Source organism: Phocoena phocoena, chromosome 19 (genome assembly GCF_963924675.1).
Source record: "Phocoena phocoena chromosome 19, mPhoPho1.1, whole genome shotgun sequence".
In the NCBI taxonomy this organism is placed as follows: domain Eukaryota; kingdom Metazoa; phylum Chordata; class Mammalia; order Artiodactyla; family Phocoenidae; genus Phocoena; species Phocoena phocoena.
In genome coordinates this window covers 5,618,453-5,641,816 of record NC_089237.1, presented here as the reverse complement: position 1 = coordinate 5,641,816, position 23,364 = coordinate 5,618,453, and the positions used below count along the sequence as shown (strand labels likewise).

Genomic DNA, 23,364 nt, shown 5'->3' with positions numbered 1-23,364 from the left:
CACTCATGCTTCCAACGTTCAGAGCAGCCTGGAGATGGGTGGCTCACCTCTGCCAGCAGTGCCCTCCTCGCGTGCAGGCATGGGCAAGAGGAAAGCTGTGCTAGGAGACAGGTCACGTGATGGACTTTGCAGGAGGATAGACCTGGGGTCAGGTGCAAACGCGGCCCCTTCTCAGCCGTGTACGACCCTCACTTCTCTCCCTTGGTCGTGTGTGGGCACTGTGCTACATGCCCTCCCACAAAACCTCCTTTCTTCCAACAGCTACCCACGTAGGTGTCACTACTCGGAAGCCCAGAGAGGGCAAGCAACCTACCCAAGGTCACCCAGCTGACCGATAGCAGAGTTGCGATACAACAAGCCACCACCCCTCGGGCCCATGCTCACTGCCAGGCTCTGGGCCTTAGTGTCCTCAGCTATAAAATGGGAAATGATGCAGCACCGACCTCAGCAGTGAGGCATGCAGGTAGAATGCTGGAGCCAGCCCGACCTGACACCTCCTAAGTGCTCCAGAAAGATGATCCAATGTGATGGAGTGGGCAGTTAGACCAGTGACCCCAAGGTCACCCCCAGCTGAAGTTTCCCAGACAGCGTGTCTCTGTAGCAGTGCTTCTAAAAGTACGCTTCTCAGGGACTTCCCTGGTGATCCAGTGGTAAAGAATCCGCCTTCCAGGGCAGGGGACACAGGTTCGATCCCTGGTCGGGGAACTAAGATTCCCACGTGCCGTGGGGCAACTAAGCTTGTGCACCACAACTACTGAGCACGCGCGCCACAACTAGAGAGAGAAAAGCCGGCGCGCCACAACAAAAGAGCCCACGTGCCGCAACTAAGACCCAACGCAGCCCAAAAAATTTCTAATACATAAAAGTACATTTCTCAGAACCCAAGTTTCTCACAAGTAGGGGAAAGGCCGCCAGGATGCAACAGAGCACGTTAAGGGAGCAGAGAAGAACCTACATAACACCATTCAGGCCAGGCTGCCCAAACTCACTCGACCATGAAACCCCTTTTTCATGGGACCCCTCTGAGCCCCCGGGGAACTAGCACGGACCCCACTTTGGCAGATCCGCCCTTAGGGATCCATCAGGTGCTAAACAGGAGAGCCAGGCCAACCCCAGCTCAGGGGTCCTCGGGGAGCCGGGGTCAGTGATGGAGGAAAGGGGGCCCAGCTCACACCCTCAGCCCCCTCTCAAAGTTGGGGGTGCGTATGTCCACCTGCCTGACTTTGCTTCCCCATCTCCAAACTTTGGGTGCTTCTCTCCCATTTCAACTTGTCACTTTCCCTCACCTTTCACACGTTCCTATCCACTGACTTCTATGGGATGGGGCACGGCACGCGGAGCAGAGCAGAAGAAAGAGAGATGCGTGGAAAGGACGCTTCTCTGCTCTCGAAAGCCCCCGAGCACGAGTTACCACCGGGACCAGGTCCTGTGTGAATCTATCCACCATCTCCACAACCCCCAGGTGGGCACGGTTGCCCCCATTTCGCAGACGAGGAAACTGAGGCCCAGAGCACTGAAGGAACCACGCCAAACGACGGCTTGCACCTAGAAAGTGTCAGGGGCATGGGCAAACCCAGGCAGCCTGGCCCCGGACCTGCAGTCCTTACCATGCCCTGCCCTGCCTCTCGGGCCTCTGAAGTCTCTGTGGCTGATGGCCTGCCTCCCTCGCACCCCCCCCCCCATCCAGGCCCCTGATCAAGCTGCACATCACTTGGAAGAAGGATGGGGTGCTGCTGTCCAGCGGCATCAGCGACTACAACCGCCGGCTCACCATCCCCAACCCCACGGGCAGCGACGCCGGTTACTACGAGTGTGAGGCCATCCTTCGCAGCAGCGGTGTCTCCTCTGTCGTCCGTGGCGCCTACCTGTCTGTGCTGGGTGAGACGGGGTGGGGCTGCTGGGGTCCCCCAAGCATGGCTGGGGCCTACTTAAGGGTGACCCCCCAAACGGTGGCCATACCAACAGGAGCACGGCTCTGACACCCCCCCCCCCGTCCCCCCTCTTGCAGAACCGCCTCAGTTTGTCAAGGAGCCAGAGAGACACATCACAGCAGAGATGGAGAAAGTGGTGGACGTCCCCTGTCGGGCCAAAGGTAATGCGGTGGTGTGGACGGAGGGGGACCGGGACCCCGGACCTTCGGCCGCTCCTGCCCCTGACACGGACTTTTCTAAATTCTGCCTTCTCGTCACTGAGCAGAGTCGGTCTGGCTGTAGGCAGACACCCCAGGAAACAACAGGCCAAATTACCATAATCTCAGAGCTGGAAATCAACCCCCTGTTACCATAACTTGAAGGTTACAAATGAATCCAAATTACCGTAATTTCAGGATAGGTGACAGACCTAAATTGCCCATAATTTGAGAGTCGTAGACAATGCCAAATTATCGTTATGTCAGAACTGAGTGCATCTCTGCCTGGTGTCTGGGCCATTTTGCTTCATCTCCTCCCACCATTTTTACTTAACCCCGCCTTGTCAGAGTTCTTGCAGACTTTCTACTTTTCCCATCCCCACCCCCCCTCCTTCAGGTTCCACTGAGCTCAAAGGCACCGCGAAACCAGGGTGAAATCTGGGATGATGGGATGATAGGGGAGAGCGTGCATGACGGGACAGGGTCTGACATTGAACAGAGAGGAGAATGTAGCCCAGGCAGGAGGGAGGGTCCAGTGGAGGGGGACGGGGGATACTGACCCCGGTTCTGAGACCACACCAGGGGAAGACAGAGATCCATTCATTTATTGAACAAACGTTTTGGAGGGCTTATCATGTGCCGATACTGTTCTCGGGGCCGGAGAGACACAGGATGAACCAAACAGCCCAATCCCCGCTCTTACAGAACTTACATTCTCATGAGGAAGGTAGACAAACCAATAAGCAAATAAAGAAAGCGTATTTCACTTCATCTAAAATGCCATGGGTTGTAAGATGCCCCATTATTTCATGTGCCTCTAAGAAAGAAAAGGGACTGCCAATTAAATTATGACATGCTGTCGATTGTAAGACACGTCCTGATTTGAGACGTTACAGCATGAAAGAAGGCACTGCTTGGACTGGATGAACTAGTAGAGGACGTCAGGGTTGAAAAGTACTGGGAAGGAAAAACAAGCAGGCTGAGGGGGCTCGGAGCCATGGGGTGGTCTTTCGAACGGGGTTTGGGGACCTTTTCTGTAGAAGTCACATTTGAGCAGAGCCGCAGTGGGAAAGGTGAGAGGGCCAGGGGATACCTATGGGAAGAGCATGCCAGGCTGGGGACACAGCTTGGGGAAGGCTGAGGGGTAAGGGGAGCCCCATTCACCTCCCTGTGCGGCCCGGTAGGAGGGGGCTTCCAAAGGAACGCTGATCCCATCCGCGTGCCCCTTGACACAGGGTTCTCTGGTCACCTGGGTTTGTGAAAGCCCAGTTGGAGCTTCCCAGAGCACACAAAAGACTCTGCTAAATATTGCAGAAAAAATATAGCTTGTCCAGTCCAGCCTTTCCAAGCTAAACTAACCCCAGGATCTTTTAAATTTTCCTGGAACGCCTACTCGATGAGAATTTGAGAATTGTCCCTCTGAGAAAATCTTTCCCCGCTCCCAAGACCAACAGTGGCACCTCTGAGAAAGTTCTAGAAACCAAGACACCCCAGGGACACCCCGCCCCCCCTCCGAGGACTTGCTGCCTCAGCCTCTACCTGAGCATCCCTCAGAGGCGGCTGACGGTGGGCGCTCATCTCCCACAGGTGTGCCGCCACCCTCCATCACCTGGTACAAGGACTCGGCCGTGGTGGAGGTGGGGAGGCTAAGCCGCTTCCGGCAGCGAGGCGACGGGGGCCTGCAGATCAGCGGGCTGGTGCCCGACGACACCGGCATGTTCCAATGCTTCGCCCGCAACGCGGCCGGCGAGGTGCAGACCTCCACCTACCTGGCCGTCACCAGTGAGTCGACCTTTCCTGTCCTGCACGAGTCCCTCCCGCCCAGGACGCAGCTTTCCTCCAAGCCAGGGGCCTCTTGAGAACAGGATGCTGTACGGTGCAGAGACAGGATCCCAGAAGGCTGTCCCCCGGGGCCGGGTGGCTCTGGCCAGTGACACCTGCTGCTTCTGCAGCCAGCACCGTTTTTTCTTTTACAAACCAGAGCCTCGATTTCACATTTGATGAAGGATGAATCCCATTTACCTTGTCATGGAGGGTGTCAGCTGCCCTTGGGGGTCCTCAGTTTCCCCTAAATGGAGACTTGAGAATCAAGGCAGGGTGGGGACTGGTGTCACCTGGGTCCTTCCACGGGGCAGGTGGTAAGGGGAGGCCCTCGTGGGCCTTCCGGGCTTCTTCCCAATGCTGGGGCCCTGTCAGGACACCTGCATCCTTCCCTGCAGAGGGACCCACTCCAGCCAGCGGGAGTGGCAGGGCAGAACAAGGACCTGGGGTGTGCCTAAGAGGCCCCACTGTCTCCCTTCGCAGGCATCGCCCCCAACATCACCAGGGGCCCCCTGGACAGCACGGTGATTGACGGCATGTCAGTGGTGCTGGCTTGTGAGACTTCGGGGGCGCCCCGGCCGGCCATCACTTGGCAGAAAGGTAGCTGAGGCTGATCTGCTTTGGAGGGTGTGGCCACGTGACAAAGTCTAGGGCAGTCCTCAGGGCTCAGTTCTGGAGCCCGCCGGGTGGGGTTTCCCATGTACAGTTGGGAAGGTTGTGCACTGTGCAACCCACGACGGTTTCTTTCACACAACGGTAGGTACCACGTGCCGCCCTGCCAGGCTCAAGGCTCAGCTCTACCTCTTGTGAGGCCTGTGACCTTGGAGCCTCAAGGTTCCCATCTGTAAAATGGGGACAGTAGGACACATACCTGGGAGTGGCACGAAAACTAGACGAGAGGATGCTCATGAAGGACCTGCTCTGTGCCTGGGAAGTAGGGAAGCCCAAACAATGATGGCTGATGTAACATCCCGGTGAAGGCTGTTAGTACAGGTAGGAGGCCATCCCCGCTCCACAGGCAGCTTGCGGGGCTCCAGACACCTGAGCCACCAAAGCCCAAGCCGTCTACCTAGGTCCACCCACCCCGCGTGAGTCCTCCACACTCTGCATTGTACACTCACCTTCACAACCCTCCCCGGGGACACACACACATGTACACACACACACACAGAGTCACTCACTCACACCGCCCAGGCCTCTGCTCAGATGAACCTTCTCCACAGGACTCACCCAGGCCCTCCCCCGACCCCTCACTGCTTTATTTCCCACCTTCTAATACGCAAGATCATCTGCACCTTGGTTTTGCTTATTGCCTGGCCCCCCGCGAGGTCAGGGCTTTCGATTTTGTCCCCTGCTATCTCGCCAGGGCCTAGAACAGAGTCTGACACACAGTAGATACTCCATCACTATTGGTGGGGGGAGTGTGGGCACACTCAGGCCCAGAAGTAAACACACCCACCTAACACGCTCACTTGTTCAGTATGCCCACACGTGTGCGCAGAGGGACCCGCTCACCCCCAGACTTGAACGTGGACAGTCCCCTCTGTACAGACAGGTGGGATTTTCTCTAAAATAGGTACAATCACGAAAACCTGCACTCTTAGACTCCCTCACGCATGGCGTATCCTCTCTCTCCCTCCCTCCCTCCCTCTCCCTCTTTCCAGGCCTCCCTAGGTCCCACTGCAGAGGGAGGTCCGTCCTGACAAGGGCTGCCCCCGCCCTATGTGTCCCTCTCCGCCCCCACATCACTTTCCTCCGCTCCCCTGCAGGTGACTCTCCAGGAGCATCCTCCCACAGGATGCTTGTCACCACTTTGTCAGAGCTCTCTGTCCCCTCCCCCCCAGCCCAGGTGCCAGCTGCCTCCAAGGGCTGTGCCCGGCAGCGTCAAGAGACAGTGCTGGCTTCCTCTGGTGAAGGGCAGACAGCGCGGTGGGTGGAGAGACATCAGGAGACCCGGGCTCTGGGCCACCCACTCTGTGACCGTGTGCCCTTGTGTCCATCACCAAGTCAGAAACCATTCTGTTCCCCAGCCCCGCTGCCACCACCGTCCCCCCACCGGTGGCCCTTCCAGCCTTTCTAAAGCTGGGAGCCTGCCGGAGCTCACCCTGCCCCAGACGGGCCGGGGACGGGTGGGAGTGCCGTCCAGGCCCTTGGCGATGTCAGTGTGCCAGGGCGGCAGCCTGAACCCATGCATCCCCCCCCACCCCGTGTCGCCCCAGGGGAGCGCATCCTGGCCAGCGGCTCAGTCCAGCTGCCTCGCTTCACGCTCCTGGAATCCGGCAGCCTGCTCGTCAGCCCCACGCACACCTCCGACGCCGGCACCTACACCTGTTTGGCCACCAACTCTCGGGGGGTCGATGAAGCCTCGGCCGACCTGGTCGTGTGGGGTGAGTATGAAGGGCAAGCGGGAGCTCTTTAGTTAGTTGGTTAGTTGGCGCTGAGCGCGCGCAAGCCCCTACAGCTCCACATCCGCGTGTCTGTCCAGCCGGCACGTCTTACGAGAAGGACCTGGACAGATCAATGCAGAGGACAGGCCACAGGAAGGCCAAGGTCCCGCGGGTGATGCCGTGTGAGCGAGGCTCTGGCCGTGCCTGGCCAAGCTGAGAGAAGAGAGAGCTGATGGGCATAGACTTTAGGGCCGAAATCAGCACACTTTTTCTGTAAAGGGCCAGATAGTAAATATTTTAGGCTTTGTGAGCCAAACAGTCTCTGTCACAGCTCCATGAACTCCTCTGTTTCATCAAGAAAGCAGCTGTAGACGGTGGTGAATCCAGCGGGTGTGGCTGAGTGCCAGGACGGGGGAATTTACCCAGCCAGGCCCCCAGCTGGGCTCGACCGCAGGCTGTGGTTTGTGACCCCTGCTATGGGGCAACTTCCCAAGCCCCTTCCCACCCTCAGATTGTACCACTTGGGATCTGGTACCACACGCAGGTGTGGGCCGCCCTTCTAGGCTGAGCGTCAGGGGCCTGGTGGGTGATGTGATGCATTAGACCCGGAATCAGACGATCCTATTTTTACCCTGGCTGGACCACTGGTGTGCTGGGAACACAGCCCTGATCTTTCTTCATCCCTTGCGTGGGTTTGTGGGAGCAAAATTAAAAGAGCCCCCACTGTGATCGTGGCTTCCAAGAATCACGTACCGTGGAAGTGCATGGTCCTTAACATTCCGGGACATTGACCACAGCAGACCAGGCCACCCGTAGAATTCAGCCACTCGGGTGCCGTTCACCTGAAGGTCCCCCTCCCCTACACCTGCATCTCACCTGTCTCTGTGGGACCCACCTGTTTCCCTTCCCACCACGCCATCTCCCTGCTCTCTTTCAGCCCGGACCCGCATCACCAAGCCCCCCCAGGACCAGAGCGTCATCAAGGGAACCCAGGCCTCCATGATGTGCGGAGTGACCCACGACCCCCGAGTGACTGTCAGGTACTCCTTCGGCCGTGGCCCCTTGTAGGCAGAAGGGGAGGGGCAGCTTTAGGGGGTAGCTGGTTGCTGGGCGAGTGTATACACGGGTAAGTGTGGCCCGTGCAGAGCTAGTGCAGGGCTGGGACATGGGGGATACTAAGTAAATGCCTGGCGGACTGACCAGCCTGAGTTGAATTGGGCAGGGTGGTGGGGGGAGGAGAAGGGGCTGGGGGGGTGATGAAGTGGAGGAAAGGGAGTGGAGGAGGGCGGAAGGGAAGGGATGAGAAAGAGGCATCTGTCTGGGGAGAGGTAGAGGCTCTGGGTTGCTCGGGACCCCCTGCTAGCACCACCCCCCCAGGCCTTAGACCCTCCGCCCACTGCGTGGACAGCAGGGGGGTCTGGGTAAACAGGCGTGGGAGCAGTGACAGGGCTAGGAAGGGAAAGGGTCCTGAGGTGACCCTCAAAGGGACACATGTGAGGGACAGAGGCCCAGCCTGGGGCCACCCCCGCCGTCCTCCTTGGGAGCCCAGACCTCGGCCAGCCACTCGGCCTGGAGGGAACCAGGTCCCGCCGTGGAACGCCCTGGAGAGGCCAGGGAGCACAGAAGAAGCCGAGAAAGTCACGAAAGCTGGGAACCCTCCCGGGCTGGGCACAAGGACACTTCCTGGAACTAAAGCAGGAACAAAATGGTCCCTTCAGGCTCTCCCTTGAGCTCTGGGATGCTGAGTAGAAAACGTCACTGTTTCCTTAGAAATAAATACTCCCTCCGTGCTGCTTCTCTATTTTATGGGCAATGTCACTGCCAAAGCAACTGGCACGGAGCTGGAAGGGCCGGGCACTGATGCCACTTGGAGTAACGGCGAGCTCTGCTCAGGAGGCAGTTGTGTCCTGGGGCCCCACCTGGTGGCCACTGGGTATATGACAGTCTGTATGGCCGTGACAAATGGGACCCTGGAAACCAAGGTTGGAGGCAAGGGTACCAAAAATTTTTTTTTTTTTTTTTTTGGCTTTACTTCCCCTTTTTTATTTTATTTTTTATTGAAGTATAGTTGATTTACAATGCCGTGTTAATTACTACTGTAGGGCAAAGTGATTCCGTTCTACATATGTATGTATATTCTTTTCCATTTTGGTGTATCAGAGGACATTGAACATAGTTCTCTGTGCTACACAGTAGGACCTTGTTGTGTAAAGGCTGTGTATAAAAGCTTACATCTGTAACCCCAACCTCCCAGTTCACCCTTCCCCAACCCCCTCCCCCTTGGCAACCGCCAGTCTGTTCTCTATGACCGCGATTCTGTTTCTGTTTTGTAGATAAGTTCATTTGTGTCATATTTTAGATTCCACATGTAAGTGATAGCATATGGTATTTGTCTTTCTCTTTCTGACTTACTTCACTTAGTATGATAATCTTTAGTTGCATCCACATTGCCGCAAATGGCATTATTTTGTTCTTTTTTATGGCTAATATTCCATCGTGTGTATGTACCACATCTTTTTTATCTGTTCATCTGTCCGTGGACATTTAGGTTGTTTCCATGTCTTGGCTATTGTGAATAGTGCTGCTATGAACATAGGGGGGCATGTATCTTTTTGAATTATAGTTTTTTCTGGATATATGTCCGGGAGTGGGATTGCTGGATCATTTGGTAGTTCTACGTTTAGTTTTCTGAGGAACCTCCATACTGTTTTCCACAGTGGCTGCACCACCTTACATTCAAGGATACTAGGCTTTTAGGTCCACACCCATTCTCAGAGGATCTGTCTCAGGCCCCAGTTGGAGAAACACCTCATTAAACATGAAACATTGGCCCTTTAGGATAGCCATCATCAAATGCAGACATGAGCCTTGAAATCACATAGGTGGAGTTAGAACATGGCCAACAGATAATCTAGAATATGCTTATCCCAGGGTTTATTAGATTTTTATTAAAAAAATTAATATACCAACTATAAAAATGTCTTCCAGGAGAACCCACATGTTCTCCCCGTAGAACACTGCTGTGGGCCTCAGACCCACACATAAATAGCCGCTATTATTTTAACATCCATTAATTGAAATTTTTTATTGTAACGAAAAGCCCTATCAAGTCAGTAAAACTTTAAAACAAATTGGTATTTTATTCAAATGCTATCTACTAATACTTGGGAAAAACTTGCACATTTTATTCATCCTCTGGACAATTCTTGTGAACAGAGAGATTTAGGGACCCTTTGCAATATATCTGCAGGCCCACGTTCCAGGACCGCCAGTGAACTACAGATGGGAAATCACTGTTCCAGTTTACTGGAGGGGTCCTCGCCTTAGAGTGGAATTACCCATCTAGGACAATCTTTTTTAGATGGGGGAGGGAACAGAATTGGTCCATCATCCCCCCAAACTGGCAAAATCTGTGGCCAAGGCCACCCCGACATCTCCCACGCACGCCTGGTTTCCATCACCTTGGGGGAGGGGAGCTTCCAGGCAGCCCTCCACCTCCTTGAGGTGAGTCTTAGGGGTGGGGTGAGCCCCAGACTTAAGTATTTTTTAGAAGTCCCCGAAGTGATTCTGATGTGTAGCCAGAATTAAAAATCCCTGTTCTGGCAGCAGGAAACATACCAGGGGTTCCCTGAGTAGACAGACTGGAAAGGATTTGAACAACCAAATCAGACTAAAGTGGTAGCCACTTAATCCTGGTTACATATCCTCAGAATAAAGCTGGGCTCCAGGGGACGCAGGCTGGGCAGGTGTAGGTGGCAGCATGGAAAACCTCCAAAGTTGCTTCTGTTTGGTATCTGAACGCAGATCTAGACTGAATCCGAACAGTCCACCTTGTTAATATTAATCACTATTGTTACTGTTTTTTCTTATCATACAGCTAATAGGTATCCGTTTTAGGAGGACAATATAGAAAATGCAGGTAAACCAAAGACCATGGGGAGGGATGGAGAGAGAGGAAGTAGAAAAGTAGATTAATCTGTGTTTCCTTTCACTAGAGATAGTAGTATTTGGGTGTCATTTGAAAAAACTAGAAACAGTGTTTTACTCTGTTTTTTCCCTTATGAACCTATTGTGAATCTCTTCCTCTGTCAGTTATATGACTGTTCAGTCCTCCACTGTGTGGTTGCCACATAATTTGTTACCAGTTCCCTAATGCTGGGTGTGTGGATTGTTTCTGAATTTTTGCTCGTTAAGAAATATCATTCTGAATGTCCTTATAACTAAATATTTTTGCACATCTTTGATTTCCTGAGGACTATAAAATATTATTTAGGGCTTCCCTGGTGGCGCAGTGGTTGAGAGTCCGCCTGCCGATGCAGGGGACACGGGTTCATGCCCCGGTCCGGGAAGGTCCCACATGCCGGGGAGCGGCTGGGCCCGTGAGCCACGGCCGCTGAGCCTGCGCGTCCGGAGCCTGTGCTCTGCAACGGGAGGGGCCGCAGCAGTGAGAGGCCCGCGTACCGCAAAAAAAATATATATATATATATTACAGGCTCATTCTCCCCAGCCATCTCACACTCCCTAAACCCAGAGAGTTCTAGGGCCTTGTGACTCCGCCCCATCACCCTGTCCCTTCATTGAGCGACTGATGGGTTATTAGGAAAGCATCCCAGCCCGACCGCATTCCTGCCCTGGTCTCCCTGGTTGCCCTTCCCTGGGGGGAAGCAGCCCAGGAGCTGGCACCCTGTGTGTGTTGATGACAATTATTGTGTCTCCTCCAGAACAAATCCAGAGCAGGTATGGCTCATTGTCAGGCACGGGCATGTGTGTAGTTTCTCAAGTTCCCCTTTGTACTGACTGACCAAAGCTAAAGTGATTTTTCTAGATGCCAAAGTTAATTTGTCACAGTGATGCCTTGATCTAATGATTCCCTTCATAAAACCAATCCCCACGTGTAGTCTACATGGAGACGTTCATTCTTTTTCCAACCCTAATCTTTTAACCTCTTTGGGAGAATACCTTTTGTCCACTCTGCACCGCTTGGTTATGGCTTCCGGCCAAAAGTAGCCAGGCTGTGACCTGGACCTGAACTGAAGGTGTGAATGGTGGGTAATGATGCGGTCACGCTCCTGGACCAAGGGCCCCACCCGCAGGCGTGATGGGCTGCAGGTGCCCCCGCTGTGGCTGGGGGCTTGCCCCCTGCCCACCTTTGGAGCTCCCTGCTCCAGACCAGCCCTGGGCTGTGCCCACCCCAGCAGCCCCCCCCCAACCCTGCCTTCCCTGCCTCTCTTTACATAGCGGTCCTTCTTACTCTCAGGTACGTCTGGGAGAAGGATGGGGCCACACTGAGCATGGAGGGCAACCCCCGCATCCGTCTGGACAGAAACGGCTCCCTGCACATCTCGCAGACGTGGTCCGGGGACATTGGCACCTACACCTGCCGGGTGCTCTCAGCCGGAGGCAACGACTCTCGCAGTGCCCACCTGCGTGTGAGGTGAGGGCAGGCTCCAGGGGGTAAAGGGGTGCAGGCAGCAAAGGGAAGGCTGCGTCTAGGCAGGCCACCTGGCCAGGTGTGACCTGAACTCGCCCACCTCACCCCAGCATCCTCCAGGCCTTCGCCAGCTCAGTTCGGCCCCTGTCAGGGGCGGGGAGTCTGGGTTATAGCTTTGGCCAGGTGGGCTCCAAAGCCAGTGCACAGAATCTCCAGCTAGATGGCCCCAAAGGCTGGGTTCGGGGGCTGAGCACCAGATATCATGGGAGCTCAGACTGAGTCCTGGGTATCACCTGATTCTAGACCTCACGGGGGGGCCCCGCCACACCTGTCTCCTCCAGGCAGCTGCCTCACGCCCCTGAGCACCCAGTGGCGACTCTCAGCGCCGCGGAGAGAAGGGCCATCAACCTGACGTGGGCCAAGCCCTTTGACGGCAACAGCCCGCTGATCCGCTACGTCCTGGAGATGTCGGAGAACAGTAAGGCTGCTCCCACCCCTCCACCGACCGCAGCCAGGGCAACCCCACGTCTGTGCCTTTGAGCCAACCCTCTGGACGGCCCAGCTCCCTCATCTGTAGAATGAGCCACGGCATCCTGCAGTCGTGTGACAATTGAACGAGATGACGCACAGGCTGGACTTGGGACCTGCCACCCAGAAGCCTCCAAGACACTGGCCATTAGTTTTTTGTTTGTTTTTTGTTGGTTTTTTTTATTATTATTAATTTATTTATATATATATATATATATATATATTTGGCTGCGTTGGGTCTTCGTTGCTGTGTGCAGGCTTTCTCTAGTTGTGGCGAGCGGGGGCTACTCTTCGTTGCGGTGCGTGGGCTTCTCGTTGCAGTGGCTTCTCCTGTTGCGGAGCACGGGCTCTAGGCGCACGGGCTTCAGTAGTTGCGGCTCTCGGGCTCTAGAGTGCAGGCTCAGTAGTTGTGGCCACGGGCTTAGTTGCTCCACGGCATGTGGGATCTTCCCGGACCAGGGCTCAAACCCGTGTCCCCTGCATTGGCAGGTGGATTCTTAACCACTGTGCCCTCAGGGAAGTCCCTGGCCATTAGTTTGGGTTTTTTTTTTAATTTTTATCCTCCATCCCCAAGCCATGAACTCCAAAATTAGCAGGAATCATTTGAGTGGTGTTTCAAATACAGTTTGCTAGAGCATATCAATTTGAGAAAAAACAAAAAAGATAGAAAAGACAAATGCTTCTCAGTTCCTATGAGCCCTTGCTCCCTCCCCACGACCCCCCAACCCTCTGGGACCTGTAGGCTAAGGGGACCCAGAAAAATGACGTGACCAGCCTCTACTGGACCAAGCTGGGGAGGTACTGCCCTGCCAGCCCAAACGAGGCTGGACCCCTGCTGGGAATGGAGGGTGGGGAAGAAGCGTGCACCCCCAAGATGCCTACCTCAGCCTCCACCCTCTGTCCCTGTAGATGCCCCCTGGACGGTGCTTCTGGCCAGTGTGGACCCCGAGGCCACCTCGGTGATGGTCAAGGGCTTGATTCCCGCACGTTCCTACCAGTTCCGTCTTTGTGCCGTAAACGACGTGGGGAAAGGACAGTTCAGCAAAGACACAGAGAGGTGAGGGGAGCCGGGTGGGTGTCTGTCAGGGGCTCAACTCACTAACCCAGTTGAGTTGTCCTTCTCACTGTGGGCCATGCAAGTTCCAAGACTTAACCCCATTCTGCTCTACATCCCCATGGGTTGCCATCATTGTTAAACGCGTGTGAATTTCCAAAGACGTCTAGGATCTACACGGATCTCTGTATGCAGTGCCTTGCATGGTGCCAGACCCCATGAAGCCTCCAACAAAGCTTTTTTAAAATGATGAAAGTTTAATAAAAACAGCAGTTCACGCGTTTTAACACCCACTTGTGTAGGAGGCGCATTCTAGCCACCTAGACCCCCATAGAACAAGCAGCCTCCTCTAGTAAGAAAAAAGACATCAGGTCAGAATGATAGTGACACCAATTCCATGCCCCAAAGCTGTGTGCTTTGCTCTTTATTTTTTTATGTGTATTTTTATTTTTTCCAGATTTATTGAGATATCGTTGACTTGTAGCATTATGTAAGTTTAAGGTGTACAATGCGTTGATTTGACACACTCCTCTATGGCAAAATGATTACCCCCATGGTGTTAGCTGACACCTCCATCCTGTCACATAATTACCGTTTCTTTTTGTGGTGAGAACATTTGAGATCAACTTTCTTAGTAACCTCCAAGTATATAATACAGAATTCTTAGCTATAATCACCATGCTGTGTATTCTACCACCAGAACTTGTTATTCTTATAACTGGAAATTTATGCCTTTTGACTAACATCTTCCCCAGCCCCCCACCTCCTCTATTCCTCTGAGTTCAGCTCCTTTAGATTGCACATACAAATGTCTTTCATTTCTTTCTCTGCCTGCCTTTCTCTGCCTGACTTATTTCACTTAGCATAATACCCTGCTGGTCCATCCATGTTTTTGCAAATGGCAGAATTTCTTTCTGTCTCATGGCTGGAAAATCTTTTGCTGTATAGCTATGTTACATCTTCTTTATCCATTTATTTGTTGACGGACACTTAGGGTGTTTCCATATCTTGGCTATTGTGAATAATGCTGCCGTAAACATGGGGGTGCAGATATGTCTTCAAGATCCTGTTTTCATTTCTTTGGGGTGAATATATACCCAGAAGTGGGGTAGCTGGATCACGTGGTAGTTCTGTTATCAATTTGGGGGGGAACCTCCATATTGTTTCCCATAGTCCCTGTACCAGTTTTTACTCCCACCAACAGTGCACGAGGGGTCCCTTTTATCCACATCCCCACCAACACTTGTTGTTTGTTGTCTTTTTTGTTTTTGTTTTTGTTTTGCGGTACGCGGGCCTCTCACTGTCGTGGCCCCTCCCATTGCGGAGCACAGGCTCCAGACGCGCAGGCTCAGCGGCCACAGCTCACGGGCCCAGCCGCTCCGCGGCACGTGGGATCTTCCCGGACCGGGGCACGAACCCGCGTCCCCCGCATCAGCAGGCGGACTCTCAACCCCTGCGCCACCAGGGAAGCCCTGTTTGTTGTCTTTTTGATAATAGCCATTCTGATGGGCGTAAGGTAATATCTCACTGTGGTTTTGGTTTGCATTTCCCTGATGGTTAGTGACGTTGAGCACCTTTTCATTGACCTGTTGGCCATTTTTATGTCTTTTTTGGAAAAATGTCTTTGCAGCTCATTTGCCCATTTTTTGATCAGATTATTTCATTTTTTGCTGTTGAGCTGTATGAGTTCTTTATATATTTTGGATATTAACCCCTTATCAGATACACGGTTTGCAGATATTTTCTCCCATTCCATTATGTCGTCTTTTGATTTTGTTGTTTCTTTTTCTGTGCAGGTGCTTTTTAGTTTGATATAGTCCCACTTTTATTTATTTTTGCTTTTGTTGCTTGTCCTTTTGGTGTCATATCCAGGAAATTACTGCCAAGACCAAAATCAAGGAGCTTTTCTCTTATGTTTTATTCTAGGAGTTTTATAGTTTCAGGTCTTAAGTTTGTCTTTAATCCATTTCGAGTTCACTTTTGGGAGTGGTGTAAAATAGAGGTCCAATTGCCTTCTTCTGCATATGGTTATCCAGTTTTCCCAACATCATTTTTTGAAGAGACTATCCTTTTCCCACTTAGAAGAGTCAATATTGTTAAAATGTCCATATCGCCCAAAGCCATCCATTGATTCGATGCAATCCTTATCACAATTCCAACGGCATTTTTCACAGAAATAGTAAAAAACGATTCTAAAATTTGTATAGAGCCACAAAAGGCCCCAAATAGCCAAAGCAATCCTGAGAACAAAGAACAAAGCCAGAGGCACCACACTTCCTGATTCCCAACTATACTACAAAGTTATAGTAAACCAAAAGAGTATGCTACTCATAAAAATAGACACATAGGGGATTCCCTGGTAGTCAAGTGGTTAGGACTCAGCACTTTCATTGCTGTGGCCCGGGTTCAATCCCTGGTTGGTGAACTGAGATCCTGCAAGCTGCATGATGCAACCAAAAAAAAAAAAAAATAGACACATAGACCAATGGAACAGAATTGAGAGCCCAGAAATAATGGCAAATAGAAATAGCAAACAGTACTTGCTAAGGGAGCCAAGAATGCACTTTGCTCTTTAAAAGATGCTCTTTGGCGTGTACACAGACCCCCCCCCCCACTGGGTTAAATCAATCATCGTGGTTTCCCCACAGTTCCAATAAGCTTGAATCCCTCTGGCTTTTACTAGGGGGATGCCACAGGGGCTGTGACACTCTAACAGGAGGGAGAAGTGACAGCTAACAGCGTGGCATGGAGAGCGGTTATAGAATTTATTCATTCACTGTTTACTGAGCACCTACTATGTGCCAGGCCATGTTTGGACCACGAGAGGTGGTGCAGGGGAAAAAAATGGACATAGCCCCAATCCTTCAGAGCTACGAAATCCCAATAACAAGAGGCCTCGAAGTGTAGGGAAACCATCCTATAACTTCTCCAGTCCTTCGGGCTTCCCTGTGTAATGCTGATTCATCTTTCTAACGAATCGTCCTGAGTCAGCAAGTAAAAGGTTAGATTACCCTCACTTTAGGCTTTACAAAGCCATGGGAGGGTGCAGGATGTTTTGGAAGAGCTATCCATCAGGAAACAAAAACATAAACAAAACGGGAAAGACATCCATCAAAAATAATCAACTTTTGTTAATGGATGCATGTCAGTTATGTGAAAAATACAGAAGTGGAATGCTGTGTCCCCTGGCCATGCCAGAGAAAGAAATGCAGTAGCACTGGGCTTCGGGGGGTACGGGGATGCTCAAACTCTCACGCACACACCACGCCACCCCTACCCGGCCTGCCCCACCCTGCCAGGGCTCAGCTGGTTCGTAAAGGAAGCGTGGTTCAAGTTCACCGCCAGCTGGTAACTGGGAGGTGAGTATTTGACACTCCTGCTTCTAAAATACTTGAACACTCATGACGTCATCAACCCCGACAGCAGCTTCTTTGACAAATGGGAAACCAAGGCCTGTGTCCCTCAACCGCACAGAAAATACACATATCTGGTGCTTTACAGTGTTTTAAAAGGACTTCCATATACATTGTGTCATTCGAGCTTCAACCACTCATAAAGCCGGCAAGTGGACTTTATGATACTGCTTTTACAGGTAAAGAAGCAAGCTCAGAGAGGTTAAGCGACTGGCCCAAAAGCACACAGCAATTGTGCAGAGTCATCCAGGGACAGAGCAGGGTGGGGCCTCTTCCTATCCTATTAAACTCCCGTATTTACCGTGGAGACTAGGAGTGAAAAGCCCTGCCCATTCTTGGTGTTTTCCTATGCAGGGTCTCCCTTCCTGAGGAGCCCCCCACGGCCCCTCCACAGAATGTCATCGCCAGCGGCCGGACCAACCAGTCCATCATGATCCAGTGGCAGCCACCTCCCGAGAGCCACCAGAATGGCATCCTTAAGGGCTACATCATCAGGTAGGCGTCCGCACCAGGGAAAGGAGGGCCGCCCAGACTCAAGAGGAAAGAGATGAGGGAGGGTCAGGGAGTGGATTGGAAAACAGAGCAGATTCATGGCAGGTCCTTCTTCATCAACAAGGACCAGGCAACAAGAAATGCCTACACTCCAGTAGGAAGGATTGAAGTTAGACATCTAGAAGAACTTCCAGCAGTGAGAGCCTTGGAAACCAATAGGAATGGTTAGAGAGGAGATACAATGTAGCCTCCTTAAGGCTGTATGGATGGCAAGTCTGCCAGACGTCAGGGCTACATAGGAGTAGGGCTACACAGAGACACGTAACTATCCAGGGGACCAACCACCTGGGAAACCAAGAATATTCTAGCAGGCCAGATTTCCCCAGGACAGACAATGAGTGGACGAATCACTAGGCCAAGAACTGGTTAAAAAGTGGAAGTCCTGTCTTTGGTCCCTACTGCCAAATGAAACCCAGGTATATAGCCTTTTATTTTTACATTTGACTGTGGGTGCTTTACTGGTAACCCGAAAGTGTATTATTACGTTGTTACTAAAATTTGGTATTCTTAAAAGAAAATTAGCCTGCTACTTGAAACTTCTGAGAACTTGTGTCAGTATTCTGAACCCTGGCTGGTTGCAAGATGCTGGGCAACTTCACACGTCTCTCTCCTGAATGTGTGCACTCGCAGCCCTGGAATTCCCCGATTTTGGAAGCAGTTACTGTTGGTTTGGCTGCTCTATTATTGGTTAATCTCGTCGTGGGCTTTTTGGTGAATCCTAAAGGGTGGTGGTTCTCAAAGTGTGGTCCCTGGACCAGCAACGTCAGCATCACTTGAGAACTTGATAGGAATGCAAATTCTCAAGTCCTACCCCTCAGCTATGGAATGAGAACCTTTGGGATAAGCCCAGCAATCTGTGATTCAACATATCCCATTTCTTTATTACCCTGCATTCTTTTTTCCAGTGGAAGGTGGAACTTGGTAGAGTATGTAGCCTCAGATTTTTTTCTTTCCACCTCAGTGAATGGCTGTCAAAAGAGGGAGCCGTTCTCCTAGAAGGAGAAAGGAAATGAGCCCAACCTTTGGAGACCACTCTCTGATCAGCGACCCCTCAAAGCTAGACCCGTGAGATCTTCCCAGGAACTCTGAGCATCCCTGGCTAGCTATCCTACCAATGTCCTCCTCCCCCGTCAAAAAGAAGAGTCCAGACACATCCCCTGGACTTGCATTATCCCATGGGGTAGCCGCTGGTCACTTGCAGCCATTTAAATTAAGAAAAAAAGTAAAGTAAATGACAAACGTAGTTCCTCAGTTACATTAAGCACGTTTCAGGTGCCCCAAAACCACAAGTGCCAGCCGGTTCCATGTTGGACAGCATGGATGTGGGTTTCCACCATCACAGACAGCTTCCTGGGCACGAGGACAGCAGGCTGACTCCAATCCATTTCCTCTTGGCTTTCTCCCCTCAGGTACTGCCTGGCTGGGCTGCCTGTTGGGTACCAGTTTAAGAACATCACGGACGCTGATGTCAACAACCTGCTGCTGGAGGACCTCATCATCTGGACCAACTACGAGATCGAGGTGGCCGCCTACAACAGCGCAGGACTGGGTGTCTACAGCAGCAAAGTCACCGAGTGGACACTGCAGGGAGGTAGGTGGGGACAGTGGCCGTGGAAGAGCTGGTACTTCCCCCTCTCCGTGCCTGATGGGTCCTGACTGTCCAGTCCTGACTGCCTCAACCGTGTCACCTGTTTTATCCAGTCCCAGGCTGTCGCATGCTGTGCCCAGCTACCCCGTAGGGTGGGAGGACGGAGGGAAAGATGGATGAAGAGGTTGGGGTGGGTGTGATGAATGCAGAGGCTTTGGGGATACAGGGACCTTCTGCAAAGTTTCCCATTAACTGGATCATGAAACAGCTTACATTTAGCGTTGTACCTAAAAACCACCCTGAGCATTTTCAGATCCATCACTTTTATTTGTGGGTACCCTGTGAAATGGGCCAGACCGGTTTTATTAAGCCCAAACTAATCTGCAGAAAGAGGGCATCTGAAGTCTCCATAGCAGCAGGGGAGGAGCTGGGGGGAGCGGGGTAAAGCAGTGTCTGCAGACCTCATGTGTTTTCTCTGCTTAACCGGGCCAGACAGTCAGACTGTGCCCCCTTCACGCACACCCCTACCTCTCTGCTCTCCTCCAGTGCCCACGGTCCCTCCAGGCAACGTGCATGCAGAAGCCACCAACTCCACAACCATCCGCTTCACCTGGACTGCTCCCAGCCCCCAGTTCATCAATGGCATCAACCAGGGCTACAAGGTACATAAGGCCTCTCCTTGCCCCGAGAGGAAGCCTGGAGATTCTCGAAAGGACGCAGGCCGCAGAGGCAGGGAGAAGGCGAGGAAGGGGGAGGAGGGAGTCCCCGCTCTGTCTCTGAATCATTGGTTCAAGCCAAGCAGAGGACACATGATCAAGGCAAGGGGCATGCGGGCTTTCCCCGGGTCCACGTCCAGGCCGCGGGGAATACGGACACTGGCCTGTCTGAGACCCAGTGCAGGGAGCAGTCAGTCTCGATGAGCCTGCCTTATGAACAAAACCAGGTTTGCTTCAGGCTCAGGGTCCCCACACAGCCACGGCCCCATCAGAAAAATCCAGAACGGGGCTTCCCTGGTGGCGCAGTGGTTGAGAGTCCGCCTGCCGATGCAGGGGACACGGGTTCATGCCCCGCTCTGGGAAGATCCCACATGCCGCGGAGCGGCTGGGCCCGTGAGCCATGGCCGCGGAGCCTGAAAAAAAAAAAATTGTTGGGGAGATGTAGGAGTCCAAGGTCAAGGTGCTGATAAGGCTGGTTCCTTTTGAGGCGTCTCTTCTTGGCATGTAGACGGCCGCCTTCTCTGTGTCCTCACGCGTCTTCCCTCTGTGTGTCTGTGTCCAGATTTCCGCTTCTTAGAAGGACACCAGTTCTGTGGGATGAGGATCCACGCTAAGGACCTCGTTTTAACTTAATTACCTCTTTAAAGGCTATCTCCAAACACAGTCACATTCTGAGGTCCTGGGGGTTAGGGCTTCCACATAAAAATTGGAGGGGAAACAATTCAGCCATAACAAAAAGCACTAGTAGCGGTGGTGATGGTGATGGTAGTAAATTTGCTATAATTGGAACTGTGCTGCAAGTCGGGACTTCTCAACCATCCCCTTCTGGCAGCCACTGCTGGGTCTCTCCTCTCACCCCACGAGGAGCACGGAGCTGACCTTCCCTTAGAGAATGGGAGATGGCAGATCACAGAGTGTGTGGTCCACACCGTGTTTTACAGCTTGGCCCCAGCTGAGTGGGGCGGGTGGGAGGAGGCAGTGCGCTCCCTCCGGATGTGAGAGGCATGTCACCAGGAAGCCAGCCGTGGAGGGCAGGGAACCGCGGGCTCTGCTGGCCTCGAGGTGACCGCAGATACTTCCAGAAGATTCCCACACCACCTGTGTGTGACAACAAGGACCATTTCTAGGACTAGCAGCCTTAGCCTTTGTTGCTGCAAGGTGGGGATGGCTGGACGGGAAGGGGCTGAGATTACATCACCCAGAGAATTTTCTGCTGGTGTTTCAAGTAAAGGAGGGAGGGTCCAGATCCCGATACACCCCAGCCGTAGCCATCTCGCTTCCAGGAAAGTGCATCACCAAGGCTGAGCGGGGCCCTCCTGGACCAGGGCTGTAGCTGCTCGCCGGTAGTGCCGGCTGGCTGGAGAAACCTCCTAATTGGGACTCTGGGGGGAGGCAGTGGAGGGAAGAGGGAGGCTTGCGTCATGCAGAGGAACTGAGCTGGGAAGAATTAGCTTCTTGCTGCCGATCCTATGTTTCCTTCCACTTTGGGGAGACCTGGGCTGCAAACTTCTAAGGTAAATGGCTCCCAGACGGCCAAGGAGACCAGCTTAGTGGCCAGGACAATTAGGGCAATGACCCAGAGCCAGAGGAAGCTGCAGAAGCCCACCTGATTCCCAGGTCCAGTCTGTGCCCAGCACCCCGTAACTGCTCCAAGAAAGTCAGCAGAAATGAATTGTCCAGATAGCTTGAGCATAGAAACTGGTGCGTAAGAAGAGCTCACGCTTACAGGGCACTTTCTACAGGCCAGGCAGGATGCCTGGGCTTCCCTCACATTCTTGTCTCATGCAAGCTGCACAAGACCCCTAAGAAGGAAGGCTTGTTATCATCACCCCATTTTACAGAGGAGGAAACTGAGGCATGAGGGCCAGTGACTTGTTCACAGTCAGAGTAACTGCAAAGCTTGGCTTCAAACTCCAGAGCCTGCACCTTGTCTTGCATTAAAAGGAAAGTGTTGTATGATTTAATTGTAAAATAATAACTGTAACTTGATTTTTTCTAAGTATGAATGGATACAAGTGGGGATTTTGTTTCCTGCTCCTTTGGCCTTCAGTATCACAGGGAGGAAAAAAAAGTAGTGTCCGTCCCTTCCATCCTTCCAGTGAGAAGGGACCTTTTTTTCCCCTTTGAATTGTGAACAATTTCAAACATCTACAAAAGTAGTGAGGAGACTAAGATGACTTGATAAGACCATAATGCACCCTGGCTTCGACAGTTACCAACTCATGGCCCAATGCGTTCCCTCTATTTTCCAGCTCTCTGCTTCTCCCCTAGAATATTTGTAAGGAAATCCCAGGTATTGTAGCCTTTCATCCATAAATATTTCTGCAGAGAAATATTATAGATAAAGTCTCTACTTAAAACCTAAACACAATAACCAGATTCCCATTATAGTGCCTTAAAAAATCAACAGTCCCCTTAATAGCATCAGATACCCGGTCAGCGTTCAAATTTCCCCAGTTGCCACGGCATTTCTTTTACTGGTTGGTTTATTTGCCTCAGGGTCCAAATGAGAGTCACACAATTGCAATTGGTTGAAGTTTTCTAGGTCTCAGTTGATCTACAGATTCTCTCTCTCCTTTCTCTCTCTCACTCTCTCTTCCTTTTAATTTATTTAGTAAAGAAACTTAGTCAGGGCTTCCCTGGTGGCGCAGTGGTTGAGAGTCTGCCTGCCGATGCAGGGGACACGGGTTCGTGCCCCGGTCCAGGAGGATCCCACATGCCGCGGAGCGGCTGAGCCCGTGAGCCATGGCCGCTGAGCCTGCGCGTCCGGAGCCTGTGCTCCGCAACAGGAGAGCAGGAGAGGCCACAACAGTGAGAGGCCCACGTACTGCAAAAAAAAAAAAGAAACTTAGTCATTTGTCCTATAGAGTTTTCCACAGCCTGGATTTGCGACTGCATCCCTGTGGGGTCATTTAATATATTCCTCTGAACACTATATTTGCAGTAAATTGGAATTTAGAACTAGAGGCTTGATCATATTCGGATTTGATGATTTTTTTTTTCAAAATATTACTTCCTAGATGGTGCTGTGCATTTTCATTAAAAGGCACAGAGTCTGCCTGTCTCTCTTACTAGGACGTGGTGACCATTGACCACCCTTGTGTGCTCTATTATCTCAATAGGGGATACTTGAGGATATGAAATGTATTCAAGTATGAAAATGAGGATACTTGAATATTATGATTTCTCCTTGATTTATGAGCTGTAATACTTTCCCCCCAAAAGAATTTTTCTGTTAACAACTTTTTGATTACCTGAAGGCTTAGTTCATCTAGGAAAAGCATGGTAAATGCTCAGTTCTTTTCCATGACTTAACAATTTTCAGAATAGTGAATTGGTTCCTTAGCATCTTCTAAGGTGACAGATGAGTTTGGATGGGGGCAGAGGGAAGCATCTTTTTGTTTTGTTTTTGTTAGTATTATTATGTCCTTAAGGATTTTTAATACGTCTGATATGTTTCAATCCACTGCCATTATTACTCTTATTGATACCAAATTGACCCATCACCCACCTCTTCCAAGTTGGTGAGTCCTTTTGATGTGGCCCCAGGAGTCTTTTTTTTTTTTTTAATTCTTTATTTATTTATTTATTTATTTATTTATTTTTGGCTGTGTTGGGTCTTCGTTTCTATGCAAGGGCTTTCTCTAGTTGTGGCGAGCGGGGGCCACTCTTTTTTTTTTTTTTTTTTTTTTTTGCTGTACGCGGGCCTCTCACTGCTGTGGCCTCTCCCGTTACGGAGCACAGGC

The 23,364-nt window shown here is 51.8% G+C and overlaps 1 protein-coding gene across 1 annotated transcript in view; it reads left to right on the top strand.

The window, feature by feature from the left end:
- SDK2 (sidekick cell adhesion molecule 2) overlaps positions 1-23,364 on the top strand; it is a 258,634-nt gene that overhangs the window by 179,415 nt on the left and 55,855 nt on the right. The window contains exons 7-18 of the mRNA XM_065896647.1: positions 1,688-1,878; positions 2,009-2,092; positions 3,716-3,910; positions 4,433-4,549; positions 6,169-6,336; positions 7,274-7,376; positions 11,594-11,770; positions 12,109-12,245; positions 13,205-13,352; positions 17,117-17,257; positions 18,724-18,905; positions 19,449-19,564. Of these exons, the coding sequence (XP_065752719.1) occupies positions 1,688-1,878; positions 2,009-2,092; positions 3,716-3,910; positions 4,433-4,549; positions 6,169-6,336; positions 7,274-7,376; positions 11,594-11,770; positions 12,109-12,245; positions 13,205-13,352; positions 17,117-17,257; positions 18,724-18,905; positions 19,449-19,564 (1,759 nt within the window). The remainder of the gene's footprint in view (positions 1-1,687; positions 1,879-2,008; positions 2,093-3,715; positions 3,911-4,432; positions 4,550-6,168; positions 6,337-7,273; positions 7,377-11,593; positions 11,771-12,108; positions 12,246-13,204; positions 13,353-17,116; positions 17,258-18,723; positions 18,906-19,448; positions 19,565-23,364) is intronic.